The 27,215-nt window shown below is 39.3% G+C and overlaps 1 protein-coding gene across 2 annotated transcripts in view; it reads right to left on the reverse strand.

Moving 5' to 3' along the window:
- The window catches only part of NFIA (nuclear factor I A), a 448,502-nt gene that overhangs the window by 120,746 nt on the left and 300,541 nt on the right, over nucleotides 1–27,215 (reverse strand). For both annotated transcript variants that reach the window (XM_054981696.1, XM_054981695.1), the window contains exon 4: nucleotides 19,592–19,666. In XM_054981696.1, the coding sequence (XP_054837671.1) occupies nucleotides 19,592–19,666 (75 nt within the window). The remainder of the gene's footprint in view (nucleotides 1–19,591; nucleotides 19,667–27,215) is intronic.

A 27,215-nucleotide genomic window follows, 5' to 3' on the forward strand; every position in this document is an offset into this window, starting at 1 on the left:
CAAAATGAAGAAGCAGGCAGCAGCCTGAGAAGCTTTGATGTATGCTGCTCTATGGGTAGCACATGGCGTCTTGCTGGAAAGCCCCTCCCAAGATCCGTATTTTCACATCTGTGCATTCTAAAGCTAAGGAATGAGAGCCTCGAGTGCCCAAAAAGCAGCAATAGTTGTCCCTCAAAGAACAGAAAATCTCCTTCCATTAATTTGTAATTGGGTGTTGTGCTGAAGGGGCATGGTAGTCTCTTCTTTCTGCCCTCCTTTCCAGTTTCCCTTCTCTTTTTTATCTAATTGCTCTTCCTTTCTTTCTCACAAAGGGGAGAAAGAAACAGAGAGGGTGGGGAAAGAAAGAGAGGAGTGACAGTAGGCATACAGGAGAGAGAAAGGGAAAGACTTAAATAAGAGTTTCAGGTAGGTAGTCCTGCTGGTTTGCAGCAGAACAGCAGAATTTGAGTCCAGTGGCATCTTAGAGACCAACAAAATTTTCAGGGTATTACCATTTTAGAGCCAAAGCTTCATCAGAAACAGTATCTGTTATCTAAGGAAGGAAGCTTTGATGCTTGAATGCTAATAGTCTGAAAATCTTGGTCATAGATCCAAAGGAGTTAGCCGTGTTAGTCTGTAGTAGCAAAATCAAAAAGAGTCCAGTAGCACCTTTAAGACTAACCAACTTTAATGTAGCATAAGCTTTTGAGAATCACAGTTCTCTTCGTCAAACGCAAATCTTGGTGGTCTCTAAGGTGCCAGAGTAAGAGAGAGAGAACAGACAAAAATCTCTCTTTAAACATTCTCATTACAAATACATGCATAGAATCACAGCCCAAACACACACAAAAACAAAATAATGCTTGCTGAACATAAACCACAACACAATCTGAAACATTTCGTTGAAGGTCCCCACGTTAATGAAGAGAACTGTGGTTCTCAAAAGCTTATGCTACAATAAAGTTGGTTAGTCTTAAAGGTGCAACTGGACTCTTTACTATTTTGCGACTACAGAATAACATGGCTAACTCCTCTGGATCCACGTTAAGATATCTTATTATTATTTAAAAATTTAATGTGGTTTCCTCACACTAAAAATGAAAGTCATCCCTAATATACAATGAAATAGCCAATTCTATGTAAATTTAAAATGTCCTCTAGTACTTCTAATAAGCAACCCATGTCATGTCAGAGGATAACACATACGGCACATGAAGTTGCCCTATACCGAGTCAGACCATCAGTCCATCAAGGTCAGTACTGTCTATTCAGACTGGCAGCAGCTCTGCAAGGTCTCAGGCTGAGGTTATTCACATCACTTAATACCTGGTTCTTTTCGCTGGAAGATGCAGGGGATTTAATCTGGGAACTTCTGCATGCAAGACACATCCACTGAACCACAGCCCCTCCCCAGATTAGCCAAGGTCATTAATGGCACAAAGAGAAATAAAAAATACTGTTTTAATAAAACTGCTTTTCTTACTGCTGTTTTGAACTACCAATAAAAAGCTTCTGCATTTTCATTTTAATGTTAGTTATTTGTCCAATCACCATCATTTCTCAAACTGGGGGCCCAACTGAGAGTCTGTGAGGGTATAAGGACAGAGAGAGAGACCTTCTCTTTGAATACACCTTTTATTTTATTAATAAGATTAAAAGTCCAGTAAAAAGGGCAGAGAAATAGAAGAAAAAAGAATACAAAGAGAGAAAAAGAACAAAGATTGAAAATAACAAAGAAAAATAATACAAATTTCATTTTCCATTTTTTTCTACAGCACCTATCATATTTTAACAAACATTATACTTTTAGTTTTAATATCTCCAAAATTTTCCTTTTTCAATACTCCCCCTTCTATTTACTTTTCCCAAATTTATCTTCTTGGAAATCAAAACCACAAATCATCAGTTCATTTTCCTTGTCTCACGCAGAAAATCAGTAAGGGATTTCCAGTTAATCATAAAAGCAGACAATGTTTTATCTCTGATCAGGGCTGTAAATTTAGCCATCTCCATTAACTGTTATTTTCACAATCCAGTCCTTGATTGAAGGCAATACTGTACTTCTTCATTTTTGCACATATAAAAGCCTAGCCGCCATGGTCACATATAGAAATAAGATACCATGTTTATTTTCCAACTGTTTATCCATTAATCCCAACAAAAAGGCTTCTAGTTTAAATTGTATATTGATCTTCAACATTTTTTGTATTATAATATGAATTTGTGACCAAAATTGTTTTGCTTTAGTGCAAGTCCACCAAAGATGATAAAATGTTCTTTCATGTTGCTCACATTTCCACCATCTGCTTGACACACCTTTAGTAAGCCGCCCTGAGCCCATCTGTGGGGAGGGCGGGGTATACATCGAATAAAATAAATAAATAATAAATAGTTATTTTTGCTAATTTATCAGGTGACATATACCACCGATACATCATTTTATAGAAATTTTCTTTAAGTATGGACCTCAAAGTGAATTTGAGTCCCTTTACCCACATATTTTCGTACTGGTCCATTGGAATATTATATCCCAAATTTTTAGCCCATTTTACCATACAATCTTTCACCTATTCTTTTTCCATTTCAAATTTCAACAAAAGTTTGTACATTTTGGAAATAACATGTTCATTTGTACAAAGCTCTTTTTCAAACTCTGTCTTTTCGTAACCAGAGTCCCATAATTTTTTTATCTGATTTAAACCTTTCTAGAAATTGTGCATAGAAAAACCATTGACATTTGTAACCTTTAGCTATTAAATCTTCCCTTGTCTTCAATTTACAATCCCCTTCTGAGAATTCTAGTAAGTTTCCGTAAGTCAGCCATTCTTGTTTAATAGTCATTTCACCTCTATAAAACGCTTCCTGTGTTGAAATCCAAAGCGATGTCTTCTGTGATAATCTCAGTTTGTATTTATTCCAAATTCTCAAGATGGCTCTCCTAATATAATGATTGTTGACACCTACATTGACCTTTAGTTTATCATACCACAAATAAGTATGCCATCCAATTCTCAGGTAATGACCTTCCAGTGTCAAGAGCCTCTCATTTCTCAGAAGCACCCATTCCTTCATCCACATTAGACATGCGGCTGCGTAATACACCTTCAAGTCTGGTAAACCTAGGCCACCTCTCTCCTTTGCATCTTGTAAAATTGTATATTTAACTCTTGGTTTTTTCCCTTGCCATATAAATGTTGAAATATCATTTTGCCACTGTTTAAATGGTACATCTGAGGTTAACACAGGTATTGTCTGGAAGAGGAGTAACATCTTAGGTAAAACATTCATCTTGATAACTGGTATTCTCCCCAGCAAGGACAACTGTACTCCATCTCATCTTAACATGTCTTTTAAAATTTCTTTCCATGTCTTAACATAATTATTTTGAATAGCATACATTTCATCCCTGTCTGCATGATACCTATATATTTTACCTTTCTCCACCTTAAAACCTGTTATTTTTATCAATTCTTCCTGGTTTTTAGTATTCATACTTTTCATTAATATTTTTGTTTTCTGTTCATTTATTTTGAAACCTGCCAGAGTACCAAACTCGGTCAACTTCTCATTCTATATTTCAATTCCCTCTAATGGGTCTTCCATTAAATCACCTGCAAAGGCTCTTAATTTATATGACTCTTAAAATTTTTACTCCTCTAATCCTTTCCTCCTGTCTAAAGTCTCTATTCAAAAATTCCAACATCAAAATGAAAAGGAGTGGTGACAACGGACATCCTTGACATGTTTCTTTTTGAATCTCACATGGTTTAGTTAATTCCCCATTAACAATAATTTTAGCATTCTGTGAAATGTAGATTGATTTCACCCATTTTATAAAATTCTCCCCCCAATTCATCTTTTCTAAAACTTCAGACAGGAAAATCCAGTTCAAACGGTCAAAGGCCTTCTCAGCATCCAAGAAAATTAGATATTCCACTATATCCAATACAGTTCTGACATTGTTTTTCAACTTTTGGGTAAGACATCACTTTAATCTTCATGAATAAAGTCTTTGAGAACATACTTAAGTCTTCTAAAATTGTGAATAGTTTGTAGTCATTATTCTGCAATAAGTTTATAGGTTTTTGCTAGTGTCAAATCTTGCCTTTCTTTGGGTATCAGTGTAATGTTACCATCTTTCCAAGTCTCTGGCTTCTTTCCTCCCAATAAAATTGAATACATTGTATTGTATTTTACAAAGGTAGTAAGATCTCATCTTCAAAGCTTTTTTAATATCGGCCTGATAGTCCATCAGGACCTGGTAACTTCCCAGTTTTCAATTGCTTCCACCACTTCTTGAATTGTTATTGGGCCATTCATCACCTGTTGTTGTTCCCCCATAATTCTAGATAGCTTGTTTTGTTAGATAATCATTCAATTTCTTTAAAGAAATATCCTGTCTTCTATAGAAGTTTGAATAATACTTAAAAAGGGTCTTTGGGATGGCCACATTTTCTGTTAGCATAGTATTCCCATCTTGCAATTTTAAGATCATTTTCTCTCTCTCTCTTTTCTCAATCTATAGGCCAAACATCTTCCCAGTTTACTAGATAATTTGAAATTTCTCTGCTTAGCATAATTCAGTTTTTTCTCTAAATCCCTTACTGTTAACATTGATAGCTGTTGTTGCGAGCATTTTATCTCTTGTTGCACTATAACATTCCCCAGGAGAGTTTTTTTATTCTTCCTCCTTTTTAAAAAATTTCTTGCAGAATACCTTGCAATTTTTCCTGCTTTCCCCCCTTTACTTCTGAATTATGATGTATGATGTGGCCTCTTATAAATGCTTTGCTTGCATCCCAAACCATTCTCAAATCTGTACCCTTGTTCAAATTTAATTTTTTTAAAAAGTATTTCAGCCTTTTTTGCCATCCTCTAACAATTGCCTCTTTCTGTAGTAAAGATTCATTTAGTTGTCACATAAATGTATTAGATTTGGTTTTATAACTTATGCTTATAGGATTATGGTCTGAAAAAGACTTTGGCAGTATCTCCACTTTAACAATTTTGCTCACAAATTTTTCAATACCCAGACCATATCTATACATGACAAAGATTTATGTCTCTCTGAATAGAATGTATATTCTCTTGAATACCCATTTTTTTGTCTACAAACATCCACCAAACCCATATTATCAATCATGTCAAAACAAACCTTTGGTAATTTGCCTTGAGTATCTTTTATGTTTCTCTCAGAGCACCTATCTATTTGTGGAGAAACTACACCATTCCAATCACCCATCAGTCAACAATTTTCAAAGGACAAATCCACCAAATTTTCCCAAAGGTATTTGTAGAACCTCCCCTTTCCCTCATTTGATGCATAGATTTCCACCATCAAAATTTTGCTCCCATTTAATGTCACCTCCACCCCCACAAATCTGCCATGATTGTCAGATATTACAAGTTCTGGTTTCAGTGCTGGTTTTAGATACAATACCACCCCATTTTTCTTTTTATTATCTGAAGAGACACATTACCTCCCCAAAATTTGGTAATCCAAATACTTCATGTCTTTTTGTCTGATATGAGTTTCTTGTAAGCAAATGATGTAACCTCTCAATTAATGTAATGATGCTCTCAATCAATGCAATGTTTGAGAGTATTATTGCATCAAAGAGAATCAATGTAATGATGTAAGCTCTCAATTTTTTAAAATAAGGAAATATTTTCCATTGTTTTTGTGGAGCATTTGCCCCATTTATATTCCACATAATGCATTTGTAATCCATACTTTGGTTTTAATTATTATCAGAGTCCACATCTTCTTGTTCTTCCTCATCTCTCTGTTTCAACAAGGGCTGTTGTGAATCTTCTGAAAACTCTTTTAAAACTTTCTTGCGTCTTTTAAAAAAATCTCTTGCTTTTGGAACCAAATTCAATCTGAATCTCTTGTTTGAAAGTAAAAATCACTCCTTCCAACTTGTCCCATCTAAATAGGATTTTCGTCTGTTTCAGTTTTTCAGTTAAAAATACAAAGTCTCCTTGTTTCTTCAAGATTCTGAGTGGTATCACTTTTAAAATAATAACTCCAACCTTGTATTCTCAATATATTCTTATAATGTTGGAGAACATGATCTCTTACTGACTTTTTGACAAAATGCACTATGATATTTTTGGTAGCTTTTCCTCTGTTGCATACCTGGTAGAGACTCTGTATACTTTATCCAAATCCATTTCAACTCTGGGGATGTCCCACTGCAGAAATTCTGCCAGGTCCTCTACCACCCTATGTTGAATATCTTCATCTTGTGTCTCCCTAAATCCTTGTAGCCTCAGAGCATTCTTTCTTCCTTAGCCCAATAAGACTAAGTTACCTTGATGTTTCTCCAACTCTCTATCAAACACTGCTGTTCTGCTGTCCAGGTTCTCCACTTGATTGTTCAACTTCTTTACCTCCTCAGTTTTTTTTTAAAACAGCATCTTCAATATTTTTTATTTGCTCAGTTAAATCTTCTTTAAATTTCATAAAATTGTATTTCATTCTTTTTTCAAATGAATCAAATTATTCACCTAGTTGATCAAAGACTTTTTGCATCAAATCTGTGGATGTAGGAATGTCTATAGAGATAGATCATTTTCTTGTACCTTGAGACATTTTCTGCTAGATGGCTCTGTTTCTCTAAGAATAATCTGTGAAGCCTTTTTGCAGATAAGTGTTGTTTACTATCAACTTTGTTTACATTCCAGCCCCGAGTTTCAAGGCCATTGCTTCAACCTTAGCTTCTTCTACATAGTTTTATTTTAACCAGTCTGGCCAAAACACTTTCTCCCAGTGCAAATTCACAAATTACAGAGAAAAACAAACAATAAGCATTTTGGTTCCCCTTAGTCCATTAAATCTTTCCTTCTCATATGTTGTTCAACAGCTTTCTGCTAATGATGTATCAATATTTTTCTTATCTCAGTTAAAGGGAGAGAGAAAAAAAGAGAAAGTACAGGAAATCAGAATATTATCTCACCACACAGTAAATAATTGTGTTGTAGAGTTGGTTAATTCTTTGAAGTAGATAGATTTAAGACTTGTTAAAGCTTGCCTTCGAACTCCAATTGTAGCTGCGAGTAGGTGTTTTCTCCCTGTCTTCAGAAGCCCCAAATTTCCAGCCACCACCCAGGACAAACCTGGGCAGTAAGACCTTCAGCAGAGCTGTCAAATGGAGCACAAATGGGTAAACTCATGATCCCTCCTTATTCAGAGCGATTTATCAGCTGGAGTTGCATCTCCAGCTGTTAATCAAAGCTACGTTGTATCTCCAGTACTGAAAGCTTCAGGCAGCCATTCCCTCCCATCATGTGGAACGAAAGTGAGACCTTCTCATTCGCATCTAGATAATATTAGAGAAAGAATCTGTTTTCTAAAAATGGGTGTAGGGACTTTTGACCTTAGGGTTGAACTCAACTAACACCCTTTTGAATGGTGGAAGCTCCTAGAAGTCATAAAATGTGAGAACTGTTAGTAAAAATATATTCAGACCACATTTAGAACTTGGTTAACATTTCTCCTTTGGCTTGAAGTGACTCTTTTTCTCATTTGCTTTTAAGGTACATAGTTATGCACATTTTATTTTTTCTGTATTAAAATCACACATTTTGATAAACATAAGACATCATAGTGAGAAAGAAGAATATTTGTATGTCTAGTATGTCCATCTGCTTACTGTGTTCATGGATCAGTTTCTGCTGAAGAACCATTTAGCCCTTGGTGCAGCATAGCAGGTGGAAAAATTAAGATTACCTGAGTAAATTTCCTGTGCATAGACATTCAAATGCTGAGTATGGGACTAGTGTATGTATATGATTTTATATATCAGGGCCAACTCATGAGTGGATTTTCTGAGCAATTATTATTGATAAATAGCAGCTCCCAGGGGCCTACTGTTTGGACTGCAGTCAAAATGCAAAGTGAGAAGAAATTTAATTATTTACATTCTGCACAATTTTTCCAGTTGCAAATTACTCTCAGATTTGTCCCTCTGAAGGAAACAAACAGTTGGTCTGTACTATTTTTTGTGTGCTTTCCTCAGTGGTTAAATAGCAGCTCTTTTAGGTCATCAGAGGCTGAATGACAATGCAACAGAAAGGATTAAATCCCTCTTTTCCCATTGCCTAAATTTGAACCCCTTGCCACCACTGTTATCATCCAGCCTATTGTATAATTTAATCCTCAGACACCTACAGGCAGAGCTACTAATGATTATAGCCATGCAATTTGTTAGCTAAGCCCCTTGCAAATTTGAGAATCTAACTCCCATCACACATCTGGAGGATTCTAGCCTTCCTTGTTTGACACAGCTGGCTGAAGAAAGTTCTAGAGTTTAGGGGATAGAGTTTCTATGATATGCATGATGAAAAGTACCTTCTCAGTGACTTTCAAAGCCACTTCCCAAATTATTACAGATTGTAGGAAACAAGACCTGGGGAAGGAGGATGAGGGCTTGCTTCTTGTTTGATAATGTGCAGATAATGTTTTAGTATTGTTCCCGTCATAGGGGAAACGTATCCTGCAATCATGTTTTACAAAGCTAGCTGTTTACTAAGCTGAAATAAGTGCACCCAGGAGCCCCGTGGTGCAGAGTGGTAAGATGTAGTACTGCAGTCCAAGCTCTGCTCACAACCTGAGTTCGATTCTGGTGGAAGTCCGGTTCAGGTAGCTGGTTCAAGGTTGACTCAGCCTTCCATCCTTTCAAGGTTGGTAAAATGAGTACCCAGTTTCCTGGGGGTAAAGTGTAGGTGACTGGGGAAGGCAATGGCAAGCCACCCCATAACAAAAAGTCTGCCAAGAAAACGTGATGCGACTCCTGCCATGGGTCAGTAATGACTCAGTGCTTGCACAGGGGACTACCTTTACCTTTTTACCTAAGTGCACCCAAATTACATACAAAAATACCACAGAACAAAGCATATTAAAAAAATCTATGTACTCTACAACAAAAAGGTCCTGAAAGTTACTATTGCTCAAAATGATATTAAAGCCTGTATGCTTTTAAATTTTCTATCTAACCCTAGCTTATCTACATAAAGATTCTATATGAGCCAGAACTCTAGGCTAAATTGAATGCAAATCAAGGTAGCTTTGCTTTGACCTCCCCTCTGATTATGTATGTGAAGCTTCTCTAACTGAGCTAATGCTGTTTTGGGACCACTTTCAGCTGACTGGGTGGTCTGGCAACAAACCCCTGCCTCTATGTGGGATACTTATCAATGACTGGGAACAGAAAATGGAAGTGCCTGAAGCAGTCACTGTAGCCTAAAGGATCATGACTGAAATGAATTAAAAATACCAATTCATTTACACTTTTTACTCAAAATCACCCAAATGTCTAAAGAAAAAAAAACAGCTTTAATAAAACTTCAGCATTTGTCTCAAGTTTATTTATTCTATGGTTGTTGTGGGTTTTCCGGGCTGTATTGCCGTGGTCTTGGCATTGTAGTTCCTGACGTTTCGCCAGCAGCTGTGGCTGGCATCTTCAGAGGTGTAGCACCAAAAGACAGAGATCTCTCAGTGTCACAGTGTGGAAAAGATGTGGGTCATTTGTATCTACTCAGGAGGGGTGGGGTTGAGCTGAGTCATCCTGTGAGAGTTTCCCAGGGTGTGGAATGCTAATGGCGGGAGGCTTCACTGTATCCTGAGGAGGTTCTTTTGCATATGGATTGGTACTTGATGTGCTAATCTTCTCTGCAGGGCTATTGTCGGGGATAGAATGTTTTGTTAGCCTGGTGTTTTTCAGAACTGGAAACCATGCTCTGTTCATTCTTGAGGTTTCTTCTTTCCTGTTGAAGTTTTGCTTATGCTTGTGAATTTCAATGGCTTCCCTGTGCAGTCTGACAAAGTAGTTGGAAGTGTTGTCCAGTATTTTGGTGTCCTGGAATAAGATACTGTGCCCTGTTTTAGTTAGGCTATGTTCAGCCACTGCTGTTTTTTCAGGTTGTCCAAGTCTGCAGTGTCTTTCATGTTCTTTTATTCTTGTCTGGATGCTACGCTTTGTGGTCCCGATGTAAACTTGTCCACAGCTGCAGGGTATACGGTATACTCCTGCAGAGGTGAGGGGGTCTCTACTGTCTTTTGCTGATCGTAGCATCTGTTGTATTTTTCGGGTGGGTCTGAATACTGCTTGAAGGTTATGCTTTTTCATAAGCTTTCCCATCTGATCAGTAATTCCTTTGATATATGGCAAAAACACTTTTCCTGTAGGAGACTGTTTTTCCTTGGTTGTCCTCACTACATCCCGACACGCACAGAAAACTATGCAAGACTGAAGCACAGCCACCTAGACTATATGGACTCCCTAAAATACATAAGGATTCAGTCCCACTCCGACCCATTGTGAGTGCCATTGGTTCACCGACATATGAATTAGCTAGATATCTGGCAGATCTCCTGCAGGACCACATCGGGAAAACCTCGTCTTACATCAAAGATTCAGCAGATTTCATCAACAAAATCAGTTCTCTGAAACTCAATCCACAAGACATACTTGTCAGTTTTGATGTTGTATCCCTGTTTACCAAGGTTCCAGTAAAAGACACTATTGCACTTATTAATCAGATTTTCCCAGAGGATGTAACAGCCTTATTCCACCATTGTCTGACAACCAGTTACTTCCAATGGGATAACGAATTCTATGAACAGATGGATGGGGTGGCCACGGGGAGCCCTCTCAGCCCAGTTATAGCAAACTTCTACATGGAACATTTTGAAAAAACAGCTTTAGAATCAGCACCCCACAAACCTAGTGTATGGTTCCGGTTTGTGGATGATACATTTATCATTTGGAGCCATGGGGAGGAAGAATTGATGGGGTTTTTGAATCATCTCAACAACATCCACCTGAACATACAATTCACCATGGAGAAAGAAATCGAGGGAAAACTCCCATTCCTGGATACCTTGGTCATCCGCAAAGCAAACTTTCAGTTAGGTCACAAGGTCTACAGGAAACCAACTCACACTGATCGGTACTTACACAAAAACTCCAATCACCACCCCCGACAGAAAAGAGGCATAATGAAAACCTTAGTGGATTGTGCAAGACGGATATGTGAGCCGCACTTTCTCAATGAGGAAATTAACCATCTAAACCACGCACTTCAGGCAAATGGCTACTCCAGAAATGAAATCCAAAGAGCAATCAAACCCAGGATGAATCAAACAACCAAGGAAAAACAGTCTCCTACAGGAAAAGTGTTTTTGCCATATATCAAAGGAATTACTGATCAGATGGGAAAGCTTATGAAAAAGCATAACCTTCAAGCAGTATTCAGACCCACCCGAAAAATACAACAGATGCTACGATCAGCAAAAGACAGTAGAGACCCCCTCACCTCTGCAGGAGTATACCGTATACCCTGCAGCTGTGGACAAGTTTACATCGGGACCACAAAGCGTAGCATCCAGACAAGAATAAAAGAACATGAAAGACACTGCAGACTTGGACAACCTGAAAAATCAGCAGTGGCTGAACATAGCCTAACTCAAACAGGGCACAGTATCCTATTCCAGGACACCAAAATACTGGACAACACTTCCAACTACTTTGTCAGACTGCACAGGGAAGCCATTGAAATTCACAAGCATAAGCAAAACTTCAACAGGAAAGAAGAAACCTTAAGAATGAACAGAGCATGGTTTCCAGTTCTGAAAAACACCAGGCTAACAAAACATTCTGTCCCCGACAATAGCCCTGCAGAGAAGATTAGCACATCAAGTACCAATCCATATGCAAAAGAACCTCCTCAGGATACAGTGAAGCCTCCCGCCATTAGCATTCCACACCCTGGGAAACTCTCACAGGATGACTCAGCTCAACCCCACCCCTCCTGAGTAGATACAAATGACCCACATCTTTTCCACACTGTGACACTGAGAGATCTCTGTCTTTTGGTGCTACACCTCTGAAGATGCCAGCCACAGCTGCTGGCGAAACGTCAGGAACTACAATGCCAAGACCACGGCAATACAGCCCGGAAAACCCACAACAACCATCGTTCTCCGGCCGTGAAAGCCTTCGACAATACATCGAACACCATTTATTTATTCTAATTGGAACTTATATGAGATGTGGCTCTTCGGAATGCTAAAATGAGTTTTACATCTTTTCACTTTCCCCATTTCTGATTTATAACCCATTTCTCTACTACTTTGAGCAACAACTAGAGACTCATGGATATATATCCACAGCTCCATTTTTGTGCACGTAATATAATTACCTGTGTTTATCCTCCATCTACTCTCACGCATGTTGCTTCACTGACAGGGCTAGGTATAGCTTGTTTAAATCAAGTGAAATCAGTGTACTTTCAGGCCAGTGTTATGAAGGTCTCAATAACTGCAGCTAATGTTTAATCTTTGGTGTTTCTTTTTATTTTTCCTGATTTTCTGTTGCAATCTGGCAAACCTGTTATTTTCCTGCAAATCTTTGTGCTCTGTGTTCAAATGATATACTTGGTTAATCTCTTTATGACCACAATAACCCTAAAAAAAATATCTAAAGCTGGCTTTGACTTAACAAACATTTTCATTTTGTAACAATAAAGAAGCAAAGTGACAACATAAGAGTGATATGGGAGTAAACCCAAGCAACAAGCATGTCTATGAACCAGTAACTCCCTCAATTGATTCAATAAGTAGCCTCTTTTTAAAAAAGGAAGGTGGCTGAAATCTGTGACTAGGCTTTTATTTCCTGTAGATGTTTTTGCTACTTTGTGTAAGAAAGCTTCACAGACTACAACAGATACAAAATGTGTGATGTTGATTTTAACATTACTAGTATAGCATGCTATTGACCAACTAATTATGCCAACTCCATTTATAAACATAACTAACCCCTAAGTTTATGGGGACTTTTTGTGTTGTTTTAATTGGATATTGATTGAGAACAAAGTTTGAGTAAGCTGCCACTGATATAATGGCCTACAAAGGTAAGGTTATCACAATGTTTCATTCTAAGCCTGCAGCCCATTTTGTATTGTAATTTTTTTTTTGCTTCTGTCATTTCATATCCAAACTTGAATTGTGGACTTTAGACACCAGTCCTTTACTATTGAATATGAAGTTAGCCTCTTCAGTGTTTATTTTCACACTGTTGGTTTTTAATGACATCTTCTACAATATCAATTAGTATAGCAGAAATCTTGCAGGCTTACATGGGAAGAAATAGCATAGCTATGGTCCATAGAACCAAAGAGATCCCACCTAGATTTTTGTAGGCTCAGTGAGTGTGTGCCCATTCTCCCTTTCTGTGGGAGACCCCCAATCTTTCTCTGAGCTCTTCCTTAGGGTCCCCCATTCCCAGGAACAGCATTTGGGAGGGTATTTTGTACTGCAGCAAGAGGGAGAAATTGACAATTCCCTCCCCTCCTTATGCCCACAGAAATCTAGGTGAGAGCCAAGCCATAACTGGAAAATATACTAGCTGGACAATTAAGTGTATTTTTCTCAGCATATTTCTGATTGTGCAAAATCCAGATAAATGAGCATAGTCAGTCTGTTTAAATTCAACAGAGGTCAATGAGAGTGAAACTGTTTTGCATGCATAACTGCAACCAAAAACCTGAATTTAGTGTTGTGAATGCTTTCCATCAATGGTAATTTTATTTTAAAAAGTGGGAGTGGGGGCATGCAGGTTTCAGACATTCTTTGAAGTGACATCCTTTAGTCTGAAAGCCTGCTGCGTAATTCCAAAAGTTTAAAGGTTAGTTGCAATTCCATACTTTGAACATATCTACCGCCACTGTATTTTATATATCTTAGGCACCAGAACAGGTTCTAAAGCTAAGCTGTGGCATAAAAACAAATACTGCTTGCCAACATACATAGAAAAGGATCTATGAAAAGCTGCTCTGCCACTCCTTTTATTGACTGATGTCCAATTCTCAGCAGCCATTTTGAATTGTCAAGCTACATCTATTAAAAAAGCTGCCCTATGGACTATGAATCTGTTAAAACTTGGGGTCCTGAGATCACACACACAGGGGGAAAAGCACACACAGGCTGAAATCCCATTTATACTTTTCTGGAGTAACTGAGTTAAGTCCCACTTAAGTGGAACTTACTTCCAAGTAAGTACATCTTGGATTACGCTGCATATCTGATCAGAGTAATGACAGTAACTTCATCTACTAATTTTTATCTCTTTAATATTTTAATAGTATCATATTAACTCTGTTTCCATTTTTATTCCACTTTAGTGATATATTTCACAAGGCTCAGGCCTCCTTCAAACTAGAATTTTTTGGAGTGTCAAGCATGTGAATTCTGTGGATATGACACAAGCCACAAGACTCTGCTAATCTTCATGTTTATCATTTGATTTCCAAACAGCAGGCTGGAATCTTGCAAGATCAGCACAGTCTGAAACAGCCATGGCATAGCAGAATACCCATTCTGTTGGAATCTCTTCCTTGTGTCACCTTCTCCTCCCCCTTCTTTCCCCACAACTCCTGTGTTAATGGTACAGCCTAAATTGCCTTTCAATCATCTTCAGGCCAGAAGGTTCAGCCTTCAAGCTGACTGTAAGGAATCCTAGTAAATACAAGTGATCATTGCTTTTGGGTTTTTTAAAGCAACAATGATTCATGCTATACAGTAAGAAAATTATTGCAACTTTCAAACACTAGAGTGCCACCTTCTTACATTCTGTTCCGTGTTCTTATTGTTAAGGAATCCCCATACTGTACCTGTACTTGTGTGGCCAAGACAGCTGATTGCTACAGTGTGTTTTAACTGATAAATAAGTTTCTAACTACAGAGGCAGAGAATCCAGTGACAGGCCATATTATTGCAAAGTCTACCTTTTCCTGGATTTTCAAATGTTATACAATGAATGGACATAAATTCATATAATAAAATGTTGATTTCAGTTCAATTTGTCACTTACTCCTTAGGTCCTAGTTTAACTGTTATCAAACCAGAAGTATGACTGGGAGACAATGGTGTCCATATCTTAGTGGTCTATCTGGATTATATCACAGTAAAACACAATCAAGGCATCTCTGATCAATGGAACAGGGTTGTGACAGGTACTCAATTCACTGTTGTTACTGAATATTGACAAGCTGGTAATGACCATCTTGCAGCATGTCATTCAGGCGGAGGATGTTAGCATTGTTTAAAGGTCAAAATGAATGGCTTTGGAAAAACAGAATTCCATACAACTCAGGCCTTGGAGTACATAAAATCATGATAGTTATAAAGGATAAAATTACAGTTTACATGTGTTTTATGACTGTTTTTACTGGGGGTTTCTTAAAATGTAAGAACACAGCAGTTGTGGGCAGCTTCAAACTGAGTGGAGAACCCATAGGAGGGGAAGGTTTAATGCTTTCTTTGTTATCCATTTACCTACTTAAAATTTCCCACAGCTTACTTTCTCACCAAGGAGTAAAGGATATAGGTCCCTGTCTCTTTCTTTCCCCATGGGAAGGAAAGAATTTGGAAAAGGAGACTTTGAGTGGACGAGGAAAGTTTATTAAATGTATAGACATACACAGAAACAACAAGCAATGTAACAGGGTTAAACAATCCCTTTCTGTCTTGCCAGTTCTCTGCTCAGCCTAAAGCCTCCAACAGCTGCTGTGCACTATAAAAGACAGGAAGTCATCATGGGAATGATAGTAAGTTTCTCCTAAAGTCCTCATCTTGAATGAATGCTTGTGGATGCATATGCATGCAGATGTAGACTTATACATGTGCTGTGTGCATGGGGCCATGGGAGCTGTGACTTAGTGCAGAAGGTCCCATGTTCAATCCTCAGCATTTCCAGTAGGATCCGGTGGTAAGGTGAAGACCTGCCCCTGAGACCCTGGGAAGCCACTGCCAGTCTTAGTAGATAAAGCTGACTCTGATAGATCTAGCATCTGATTCAGTATAAGGCAACTTCATGTCTTCAGGTGTTTTTAAAAGTCTGATGAAAATCAACGGGCTGATTCTGAAAACACACAAACTTCCCCTGAAAATATTTACCAGACATGAAATCATTCAGCAGCTTGATCTAAAAGATTTACTTTAGCTTGGAATGGTAGGTAATAGGGCCCAAACATAAATGGGCCCAAACATAAACGGATGGGCAAGATAATAAGTATACTTCCATTGGGCCCAGCCCAGGGCACAAGCCCATTACAATGGGTCCATTTATGTAATTTCAGAAATAAAATAGAAAGTTATCTTCCATGAATTATGAGATTGTATAAAGATGGGTAGCCGTGTTTGTCTGTAGCAGTGGAAAAGAGCAAGAGTCCAGTAGCACCTATAAAACTCTTTTCCACTGCATGAGATTGTATGTATGAGTTTGAGTAATAGGAAAGAGGGCTTGTGTTAAATGTCTACATTTGACCCACAAAAATTATGACTGGGCCCTAGGGATAGCTTGGACTATTATAGTTAAAGCAGCATTTTAGGTCTAGCAAATTGAACAGGGCTAGCAATGTGTACCTTCTAGTGTACCTACCAATTTACAAACATTTTATATAAAGAAAACCATGAGAAAAGTTGCCAATTCTATTTTCTACCCCCAGGATTCAATATAGCAGAACAGTTGGTGAAACCATCCTTCTCTGCTTCAACTGCAAGTATCTTTGTGTTGCATTAAAGGCCTTTCACTATAGCCAGAGTGAAAGAGTGATGGACTAGTGTCTATAGCCAGTGTGATACAGTGATGGATTAGTATCTGGGCAACCTAGATCTGATTCCCTGGTCTGCTATGGAAGCATGCTGGGTTACCTTGGGCCAGTCACACTCTCTTAGCCTAACCTACCTTACAACGATGTTGTGAGGATAAAATGGAGGAGCGAATGATGTAAATTGCTTTGGGGTCCCATTGGGGAGAAAGGCAGGGTATAAATATGTTTGTGAGAGTGCATTTGTGCAAGATGTATGTGTCTTTGCTTTTGCAAGAATGTGGATAGCCACTGCTGAACCAATTGCAAAAATAGCTTGTGCCACCATAAATTGTGGTTTCCAGAATCAGGGGCTAGGCTGGGTACGAACTATACTTTGCTATCACAGCTCAGCTTTGTAAAAATAGTACCTTATTACTTTAAAGATAATTCAAAATTTATTTTCTCCTTTCCTTTCCTTTTTCCTTTCCTTTCCCAGTACAGCTCTTTTGGCCACAGCCTTGAGCCTAATCCCACATTCACAAACAGAAACCAAAATACTACTACTCCAATCACAAAAGTTTTCTAATTTTAGGCTGGATTGCTAAAAGGTAGGATGCCAGTGACCTGGTAATGTATTTATTTATTTTATTGTATTTATATTCCGCCCTCCCCGCAAGCAAGCTCAGGGCGGATAACAGCATTAAAACATTTAAAACATTTCATATAAAACATTTAAAAGCACTGTACAAAAATATAAAAAAATAGCAGCACTCTTTTTCTTGATGGCGGTATCGATCCTTATCTTGTAAAAGAAAAGCAAGGCTCTGATGAATATTTATGAGCTATTCTTCTCAAGTAAATTTATTTTCTCTTTGTGTTATGTTCCATTAAGTCACTTCACTTATGGCAACCCTATGAATTAATGACTTCCAAAATGTCCTATTATCAACAGCCTTACTCACTTGCAAACTGAAAGCTGTGGCTTTCTTTATTGAGTCATTTTGGGTTTTTCTTTATTCCCACTGCCTTCTACCTTTTTTTTTCTTTTTTCTTTTTTTTTAAAATTTTTTAATTGATGCATCACTTATTATTACCCACTGCCTTCTACCTTTCTTAATTGTCTTTTCCAGTAAGTTTTGTCTTCTCATGACATGACTGAAGTACAATAGCCTCAGTTTCGTCATTTTAGCTTCTAGGGAGAATTCTGGCTTGATTTGATCTAGAACCCACTTCTTTGTCTTTTGGCTGTTCATGGTATCCATAAAACTCTCATCTACCACCACGTTTCAAATGAATCAATTTTCTTTCTGTCAGCTTTCCTCATTATCCAACTTTCACATTCATATGTAAGTAATGGGGAATACCACAGGGGTCCCCAACCCCCAGGCAGCATACCGGTACCGGTCCGTGGCCTGTTAGCAACCGGGATGCACAGGAGGTGAATGGCGGACAAGTGCAGAACCAACTCCAAGGAACAGGCGAGGTAGGCGGTCGCCATCTTGGGAGGGGCGGCTGTGTCTCGCCTGGCCGGCCCTGCACTTTTCATTAGAAATATCACCTTGCCTGGCCGGCTGATTCCCATCATGCCTCTGGGTCTCTCCTCCTGCTCCCTGCCAGCACACACGCAGTTGCTGCCTCATGCTGTGGTCGGTGTGGCTGCACTTGCTGGAGCTGCTGCTGCTGTCCGTTCCTCGCGCCTTTGTGTGCTGCGTCACTGCCAGGCCTGCTGGGCAGCCAGCTGCCCTGAGCACCACCTGCTGCCTGCCCCAGTCTGCCTCTGTCTCCTCTGGTCACCACCAGGCCTACTGGGCAGCTAGCCACCCTGAGCATCACCTGCTCTCTGTCCCAGTCTGCCTCTTCCTGCCTCTTCCTCTCCTCTGGTGGCGTGGCCACTGCTGTAGAGTGGATAAATGCCACAGGCCTCCTGCCCGCACAGTTGTGCTAAAAAATATAGACTTCGTGGTGGTGTGGCTGCTGCGCAGCTCTGTGTGCTACGGCTGACAGCAACCAAATTGAGATCACGGAGTAGACTGGACATAAGCAACACATTTTGGGTGTCACGGTCTCCTATCACCCTCAAATGGGACCATCTAGTTGCAGGAAAACAAGCTCAGGGCTCCCACTGAGTCTGCACTGTGGTGAGTTGTATAATTATTTCATGATATAATGTAATAATAGAAATAAAGTGCACAATTGTATCATCCCGAAACCATCCCCCACCCCCCCGGTCTGTGGAAAAGTTGTCTTCCATGAAGCTGGTCCCTCGTGCCAAAAAGGTTGGGAACTGCTGGAATACCACAAAATGAATTATCTTGATCTCCAGAAATACATCCTTACACTTAAGGATCTTTTCTAGTTCTTTCATGGCTACTGTTCCAAGTCTCAATCTCCTTCTGATTTCTTGGTTGCAGTCTTCCTTTTGGTTGGTGATTGAGCCCAAAACAGAAAATCTTTTACAATTTCAGTGTTTTCATTGTCAGTCTTAAAGTTGCATAATTCCTCAGTAGTCATTACTTTTCTCAAGTCATTACTTGATGCTCAGTGCCTTGGAAATTTCTCCTTTAACTTTCATCAGTAGTTAATTTGAAGACTTTACTATTTTCTGTCAGTAATGTGGTGTTATCTATATATCTCAAATTGTTAATGTTCCAATTTTCACTCCACCTTCTTCAAGATCTAATCCATCTTTCCTTAAGTTATGTTCGGCATGTAAGTTGAACAGATAGGGAAATGGGGAAATAGCATACATCCTTACCTGACACTTTTGCCAACTGGAAACTATTCTGTTTCCTTATATTCTGTCCTAACAGTAACCTCTTGTCCAAAGTACAGGTTGCATATCAAAACATAGCTTAAAACATAGCCTTTTTTCCTCCTAATTAAACTAAAAACACTTATTTAGTTATGTATGAGATTTGGAAATTGATTTTAAAATGCTGGTATAAAGCTTGAATGTGTGTGGACAAAACAAAGGAAAAATAAGTCAAATAAAATATTCTTAAATAACAATACTTACTCTGTGAGACCCTTACTAGCTCAGTCACACTGAAAACACCTGATGTGACAAAACTGTCTTGGAAGCCCAAATGTCCTGAAAAATACAAGAAAAGAAGAAAAATGATTAATTGTAACATGACATTATTCTCAAATATTCAATAACTGTTTATGTGAAAGAAATAGAATCTCACAAGCAGGGGACCCACAAGGACATATGGGGGGCATCTCATTTCCCCATTCACACTATTTTCTCTTTCCTTTCCATGAAAGACCCCATAGTTTTCTTCTTTTCCTGCTTCCTTCTCTCCTTCACAGCCAACAGCCAAACTACCTTTATGTGTCTTCAGCTTGTGTTTGGTTTTCACTCCCCGTGGCAGACTCTACCTGGGAAATTATGGCCCAGCTTCACAGTACTGGCTGCTGGGCTGGGCCCAGTTGCATGATGGTGAACTTACAAGGACTTGTGTGTGTGTGTGTGGGGGGGACCTCACTATCATTTGCATCCCTTTCCCCACACCATTTCCTCCTTATCCTCATCTTCCCTGTTTCCTTCTTTCCATTTCACCCCCCCCATCCACCTATCTTTTATCCGTCCCTATCTTCATCCATATTTATTATTTATTTACTTCATTTATACCCCACCTTTCTCTCGAATGGAGACTCAAAGCAACTTACTTCATTCTTTTCTCCTCCACTTTATTCTCACAGCAAGATCACCCGGTGAGCTTCCATGGCAGACTGGGGATTCAAACCTTGGCCTTTCATATCCTAGTCTGAAAAGCTAGTCACTATATTACACCGGCTTTCATAGGGTAGCTGCTGTTGAACAGCAGCAAGCAGCCAACCCTCTGTTGTGTAGAAGCAAGTTACCCTGGTTGCTGCTACTGGACCTCGTCCAATGAGTAATCCTTCAAAGTCCAAAATAGCCCTGGAAGAGACCCTACCTTCTCCCCTTGCCTTTTATTCACAGAAACTAAGGTTTGAAGGTTAGCAATACTGTTGTGGTTGCTTAGTAACGGCAATTAAGGGCATTCATTTCTTAAAGCTACAGGATTGCTTCTATTGTTTGAGCAGTTAATCCCCCCAATATGTGTTTTTTAAGATATCGTATTGTTCTGCAAAATTTGGATATTTTCCAGGTTTTTAGAAAGATTCATATTGTCTGTTCATAGCTCCAATATCTGGTTTTAAGAATCTACAGATTTGCTGAGAATTAGATATATTGATTTTACTTATCATTAATGACTGCTTAAGTAAGCAGGTATGTATTATTTATTTTATTTATTTAAAACATTTGTATGTCACCATTCTACCCAAAGAGGGTTACCAAGGCGGGAAACATTAAAACATTTAAAATAACAAAACAAATTAATTTTAAATTTAAAACATTTAAAACAGCATAAAAGTAATTCAATAAAAAGACACATAAACACCCAACACCAAGAATAGTGGGAGGCCCTATACGAGATATTAGTAACTTAAGAAATTTATTAGTAACTTGGAGTTTTGAATATATTATAGTCTCTCAACTAGAAATCAGAAACAAAGGAAGCCAGTTTTAATAAAGTTACCTCAAATGACCCTAATGACTTAACAATTGAAATCAAAATACCGTACCTAGGAATCAGATGGGACAGCTAAGTTCTATAATCGTTTTAAACATTATTCTCTAAAGAAACATCTGATCAGGATTATCCACTCATTCATTCAAACAAAACAAGATTTAAAGATGTACTCTTCATTTTCTGAGGTTATGTTAGGGAAATCTTAAAATAGCAGCTCTTTAAAAAATCTTGAAAATGAATGTTTTTCACAAAGGAAAAAACTCTTTAAAATAAGCTTTTCAAAAAAGAAGTGAAATCTTTGCATTAAAAAGCTTTAATTCTAATGCTCTGATTTTTTTTAAGAGACGGGCATATGATTGCCTGCTTGTTTCATTTGTGTAAAGGATATTTTATATCAAAATGTTAGTACACTTCCCTAAACAGTATTTTCCTTTTTCTATGAAAATCTGTCCATCACCAAATGGTAATTTAATTTTCTGTTGGTAAACAATTACAAAACAAGAAGCCCTCAAACTGTAAATTGGGTATAAGGAATTCCACTGCTCCAGATACTACAGTGCTTATAGAACATATCAGGATTTAAACTAAAGGCTGTAGCCGATAGGCCAACATGACCTATTGCTTTTGAAATCAGGGTTAAAGAAATCTGAGGATAAAGGGATTATTAAAAGACGTGTAAAGACGTTCTTGTCTGTAGGATAAAGGCATACGTTTTAAGGTTGTTCTAATTAAGGTTACCAGTTCTAACACATATACACACACACAGTATTGAATGTAAAACCTCCATGTGCCCAGTTAGCTGATTATTAGATTATTTGATTTCACTGTATTTATTCACATGCTACAAAAGAATACTACTGCTACTATACTACTGCTGCTTATTGTGTCATGCATTTTATAGTGCTTATTGTAACACATACATGCACGTACACACACAAACACAGTGCTAAACTGAAAAAGTTAATCAAAAAGAAAAGATGTATTGATCAAACATTACCAACTTCATATCTATCACTTTGAAAAAGTGGAGGTAACGTATGTAACTTCTTCATTCAGGCAACACATTCAATACATTTTTTCCAAAAATTTATGCAGTAGTGGAAGCACATTTTGGCAACACCCTGGCACTGATTAGAATCATGAATCTGCCAGCATTCTTTTAATTTTTCCATTTCACTGATGCAAATCCAACAGATATAAATACTAAAAGCAGAAGTATATAGTCCAACTGGACTATTGGCTGTCCCTAGACAGACTGATACACAAGGAGCCTAAAAGTCAGAACACCAAGCACCTGAATAAATTTTGAACATAGCACTGATCCATAGAAATCAATAGAGTTCTTACTGCTGTGAACTATATCTTCTATTTATAAATTGTTCCTCAGTGGAAACCATATGTGGAAACCAGTCTCAGGAAACCAGTCTCAAGAAAGGACTCTTTTTTTAAGGCACTAGAAAAAGTTAGCCTTGCATATGTTGAAAGCAAGAAAACAAGCAGAATAACTGTAGAAAGTGTTAGGAATGTTCTCCATAGTAATTCTGATATATTGATATTTTGTGTGCTTTCCATATTTGTTCTATACATTCTGCAGTTATGTGCATGTACCCCAGTATAAAAATATTTAACATTCAATAATATTTAACATTCAATAAAGTGAAAGCAGCCTGTGATTTACACTGAAGAGTAAATAGATTGCAGATATAGTTAACAATAGCACAGCCTCTCTTTCTCAGTCATCAGTGTTCACATTTTCCTACTATGCACCTTTTTAAATAATAGATACACAAAATATTTATGTATGAGTAATTACATTGGGTTTTCTTTAATGTTAATTGCACAGCCTGTGCCTTTTGGTTTTCTGAATCACAAGGTAATCATAGCACTGAAACCTGTTACAAGAAATTACAAGAGACTAGACATGTAAAGTATCCCACTATACAGTGACATCTTAAAACCTTAATATAGCAGTGATCAATTAGAATCTCAAGCCTATTATCTTAATCAAACGCCTGGTTAGAAAGAAAAGCCTTCCCTTTCCTAACTGCATTTGATTCCTCCCAGTTTTATCCCCTGCTTAGATAATCCTCTGTTTCACAAACAATGCCAAGCAAGTAACATCTAATAATACTTACAAAATGGGTGTCTATGGCACAAGTTACAGGACACCTTCACAGAGTCACTGAAAAGATTTTTGATCCTCCTAGCAGTAAGCCTGGTAGGTCAAGGATTAGCCATATGCTTTGATGTGCCAGTTACGATGGAGTAGATCTTATTTATTTATTTAGACTCTGCTTTTCTCATAAATGGGACTGGAAGACATTTGTATCATCATTAGGAGAGTGCAATACTACACAAAAAAGCTGAAAGTACACTCAGAATTCTCCAAGCAGATTCCAAGGGGAGGGATTGTGCCTTAGCATTATACATTAACTTTGTTGGAGGGAAGGGGTATGTACATGGTGTGCATGAAAGCATTTTTTGTTCAGTTCTTCCCAGGCAATGACACTGTCTCCCTGACAATCAAGTCACTGAAAGGGGAGGAACACCGGCCCCTCCCCCTGGCTTTGGAAATATCCCTTCAACTTAACTCCATTACAGGGGAGGGAGAAAGGTGCATCTTTTTTTGGTGCTACCCTGGCAATGCCAATGTCTCACAGCCAACCAGGACTCAAGGGAGCACTGCTACTGACTGACCCCTTCCTACCTATCGGTTTTGGAAATGTTACTTTAATTACATGGAGGGAAGGTATCTCTTGTTTATTTAAAACTCCATGGAAGGAAGGTGTGCATCTTGGGTTTTATTTTTAACTACCCAGGCAATAGTATTGTCTTCCTGCCAATCAGGTCCTAGGAGCATGACCTCTCACTGCTTATTGGCTTTGGAATACAGGGATATGTAAAAGCTGGTTTTTTATTTAATGCTGCCACTGAACTGGGTGCCACTCTCTTATTTGGGTGCCATCCTGCCGACACCACATCACTGCTATCGTTTTGTCATCCAAAGCCACCATCACTCTCTTTCTTTGAGCTCAATTGCTGTGTGTGTGTTTAGTGTACTTGAAGGAAAACTTTGTGCAGGCACACATTGGGACTGTACTTGCACAGGCAAGCCACTCGGAACAGGACTTTTCTCAGCTTAAAGGCTATTGGGGGGGTGACCTCCCCCGTAACTGCTCCCAGCCGGCTTTTCCCACTGAAACAGTCACGTGATTGGGAAGGACACCATCTTTCTCCCACAGTTCTCCTGTGCTGCCTCAATCACCCAAATACTGTCAGAGAGTTCACAGCGGGGCAGGAGGGGGGCCAATTATGTGTGCCTGCACAAAGACCAAGATGAAAAACAGTGTTGTACTTACCTGTAACTGTTGTTCATCGAGGTCTTCCATACAGGCACACATTGGGAGAACAGCAAGCTACTCACCCGGCGGTGGGAAAGAACTCTCAGACAAAGAGCACTTGTAAGACTGCTTGTCTCACTGGGGCTTCTCTCCTGGAGTTGACATCTACAGCATAGTGTTTCACAAAGGTCTCTCCAGACCACGAAGCAGCACAACAAATGTCAGCAATGGGAATACCTTGCAGGAATGCAGACGATGTTGCCTGGCCGCTTGTTGAATGGGCCCAAAGAACAAAGGGACAAGAGACATTAGTCATCTTATAATTAGAGATGGGCACGAACAGGGGAAAAAACCTGAACATGATGTTCGTTGCCGTCTATGAAGAGTGATTCACGAACATCAACGAACATGAACTGTTCACGAACAGTCCATGGTTGGATGTTCGTTGGGGCCAGAACGGCCCCCTTGGGACTTAGAGAGCCCATATTCACAGGGAGTGTTCAAAAGGCTCTCCTCCAGCCATCATCCAAGTTTGGTAAAAAAAACTGACCTGAGCAGGCAGCAGGACAGGTAATAATAATAAAGAATAGCTTGGCCCCAGAGCCTAGCAGCAGCCCTGGAACCTGAGGGTGAGTAGAGCCCTACCCACCACTCCCAGAAACCTGACCTGAGCAGGCAGCATGAAAGGTAATAATAATAAAGAATAGCTTAGATCCAGAGCCTTGCAGCAGCACTTAAACCTGAGGGAGTAGAGCCCCACCCCACCACACAGAAAAATTCAAGCTCCAATGCTCTCTCTCTCTCTCTCTCTCTCAAATGTCAGCAACAGCTCTCTCTCACTCCACTGTCTGCTAAAACTGAAAGCCAGAGCTGGGAACACAGTGCTTTTATAACCAAACATCCCATAGAGTAATACAGGAGGTCTGTGGTTGGTGGTCAGAACTGCCTAACAGGGTTTGGAGGGATGAGATTGGTGTTCCCATGGCTACAGAAGACCCCCCTCCCCCATCTTTTTGTTCCCATGTAATAAAATTGGAGCTCCATGCTTGGAAGGCAGACCTGCCTATCAAGGTAAATTGGGCTTAGATTGGGGTTTCCAGAGCAATGGAAGGAGTTCAGACAGAGTTCAGACAGTCCCTGCCTATGTTGCCAAGGGAATTGATTGAAGGTGTCAGACTGTCTGGCTTTACAAACGGCTGACAAACGCCACAAATGGACGACGAACGCCACGAACAGGGAACTAACACATGTTCATGGGGAATGGAGCCTCACGAACAGCTTGCTCACGAACAGCAGATCGGGCTGTTCGTGGCTTTTTTTGTTCGTATTGCTGTTCGTGCCCGTCTCTACTTATAACAATGTTTAATCGCTGACACAACCCATCTAGAGATCGTCTGTGACGATGCAGCTTTGCTCACTCGGGGCCCCGAGTGACAGATGAAGAATGACTCCTTACAGAAAGATTGAGTTCTATCCTTGTAAAATAAAACACACATCCAATGTGTGTAGTGTCCGTTCTTGGGGGGTGGTTGGGTCAGGGAAAAACACTAGTAAAGTTATAACTTGTGACACATGGAACCAAGAAATCACTTTAGGTAAAAAATTGTAGGGTAGTGCGCATTACTGCCCTGTCTGGATAAGTATGTAGGAAAGAAAGGTCTATGCTAAGTGCTCTGAGTTCCCCAACTCTTCTGGCTGAGGCAATTGCTAGAAGGAATGTCGTCTTTGCAGATAGAAGGGGCAGAGAACAAGCTGCCATGGGTTCGAATGGCTTCAGCATCAGTTTGGTCAAGACCAATGATAAGGACCACTGGGGACCCAAGAGGGCCCTGGGAGGGAGGGTAAAGATTGTATAAGCCCTTCAAAAACAACTTCGATAAATAGTGTGAAAAAACTTTCCATCAATGCCCTGATGAAATGCTGATATGGGTGCTAAATGAATTTTTATTGACAAGGATGCCAATCCTGAGATCTGTAGGGATACCAAATAATCAAAGATATTAGACAGGTAGAATGTCTCTGGATTTATTGCCCTGGCGTTTGCCCACAGGACAAATCTGTTCCACTTATAGGCATATGACTTTCTGGTGGATAGCCTTTGAGAGCTGAGTAGAACATTAGCCACTTCCCTTGAAAACTTCATGCCTTCTACCCTAGGAACCATGTTATGAAATGCAGTTTGTTCAAATCGTGGTGATGGGTGTGTCCATAGGTATGCAAGGCCAGAGTCAGTGGCAAGTGAACATAACGCCCTTTGGCCAGCCGTTTCATTATAAGGAACCAGGGCTGACGTGGCCAGAATGGAGCTATCAGTATGCATGTAGTCTGATCTGTTTGTACCTTGCAAATCACTTTTGTGGATTAGCAGAATGGGAGGGAACGTATAAAACAGCCCTCCTGTCCATTGGATTGGAAAGGCACCCCCCCCCCCAGGGAATACCCTGTCTTTCCCCCTGGGGGCCTTTGTGTTTTCCCGTGTGTGAACAGATCGACTTATAGAAATCCCCACTGAAGGAATATTTGGTACACATATCTGTCTGTCAAAACCCACTTCTGATGTGACTTTCCTACTTTTCTGAGGTAGTCTGCTCTTGTGTTGTCGACTCCTGCAATATGCAAGGCTAAAAGTGCAAAGCGTAATGCCATGGGCAATGGCCCATTCCCACACAAATAGCTTCTTTACAAAGCTTCTTTGAAAAATTTCACCCTGCTTGTTTATATAATATACTGTGGTTGT

Source organism: Eublepharis macularius, chromosome 5 (genome assembly GCF_028583425.1).
Source record: "Eublepharis macularius isolate TG4126 chromosome 5, MPM_Emac_v1.0, whole genome shotgun sequence".
Taxonomy (NCBI): domain Eukaryota; kingdom Metazoa; phylum Chordata; class Lepidosauria; order Squamata; family Eublepharidae; genus Eublepharis; species Eublepharis macularius.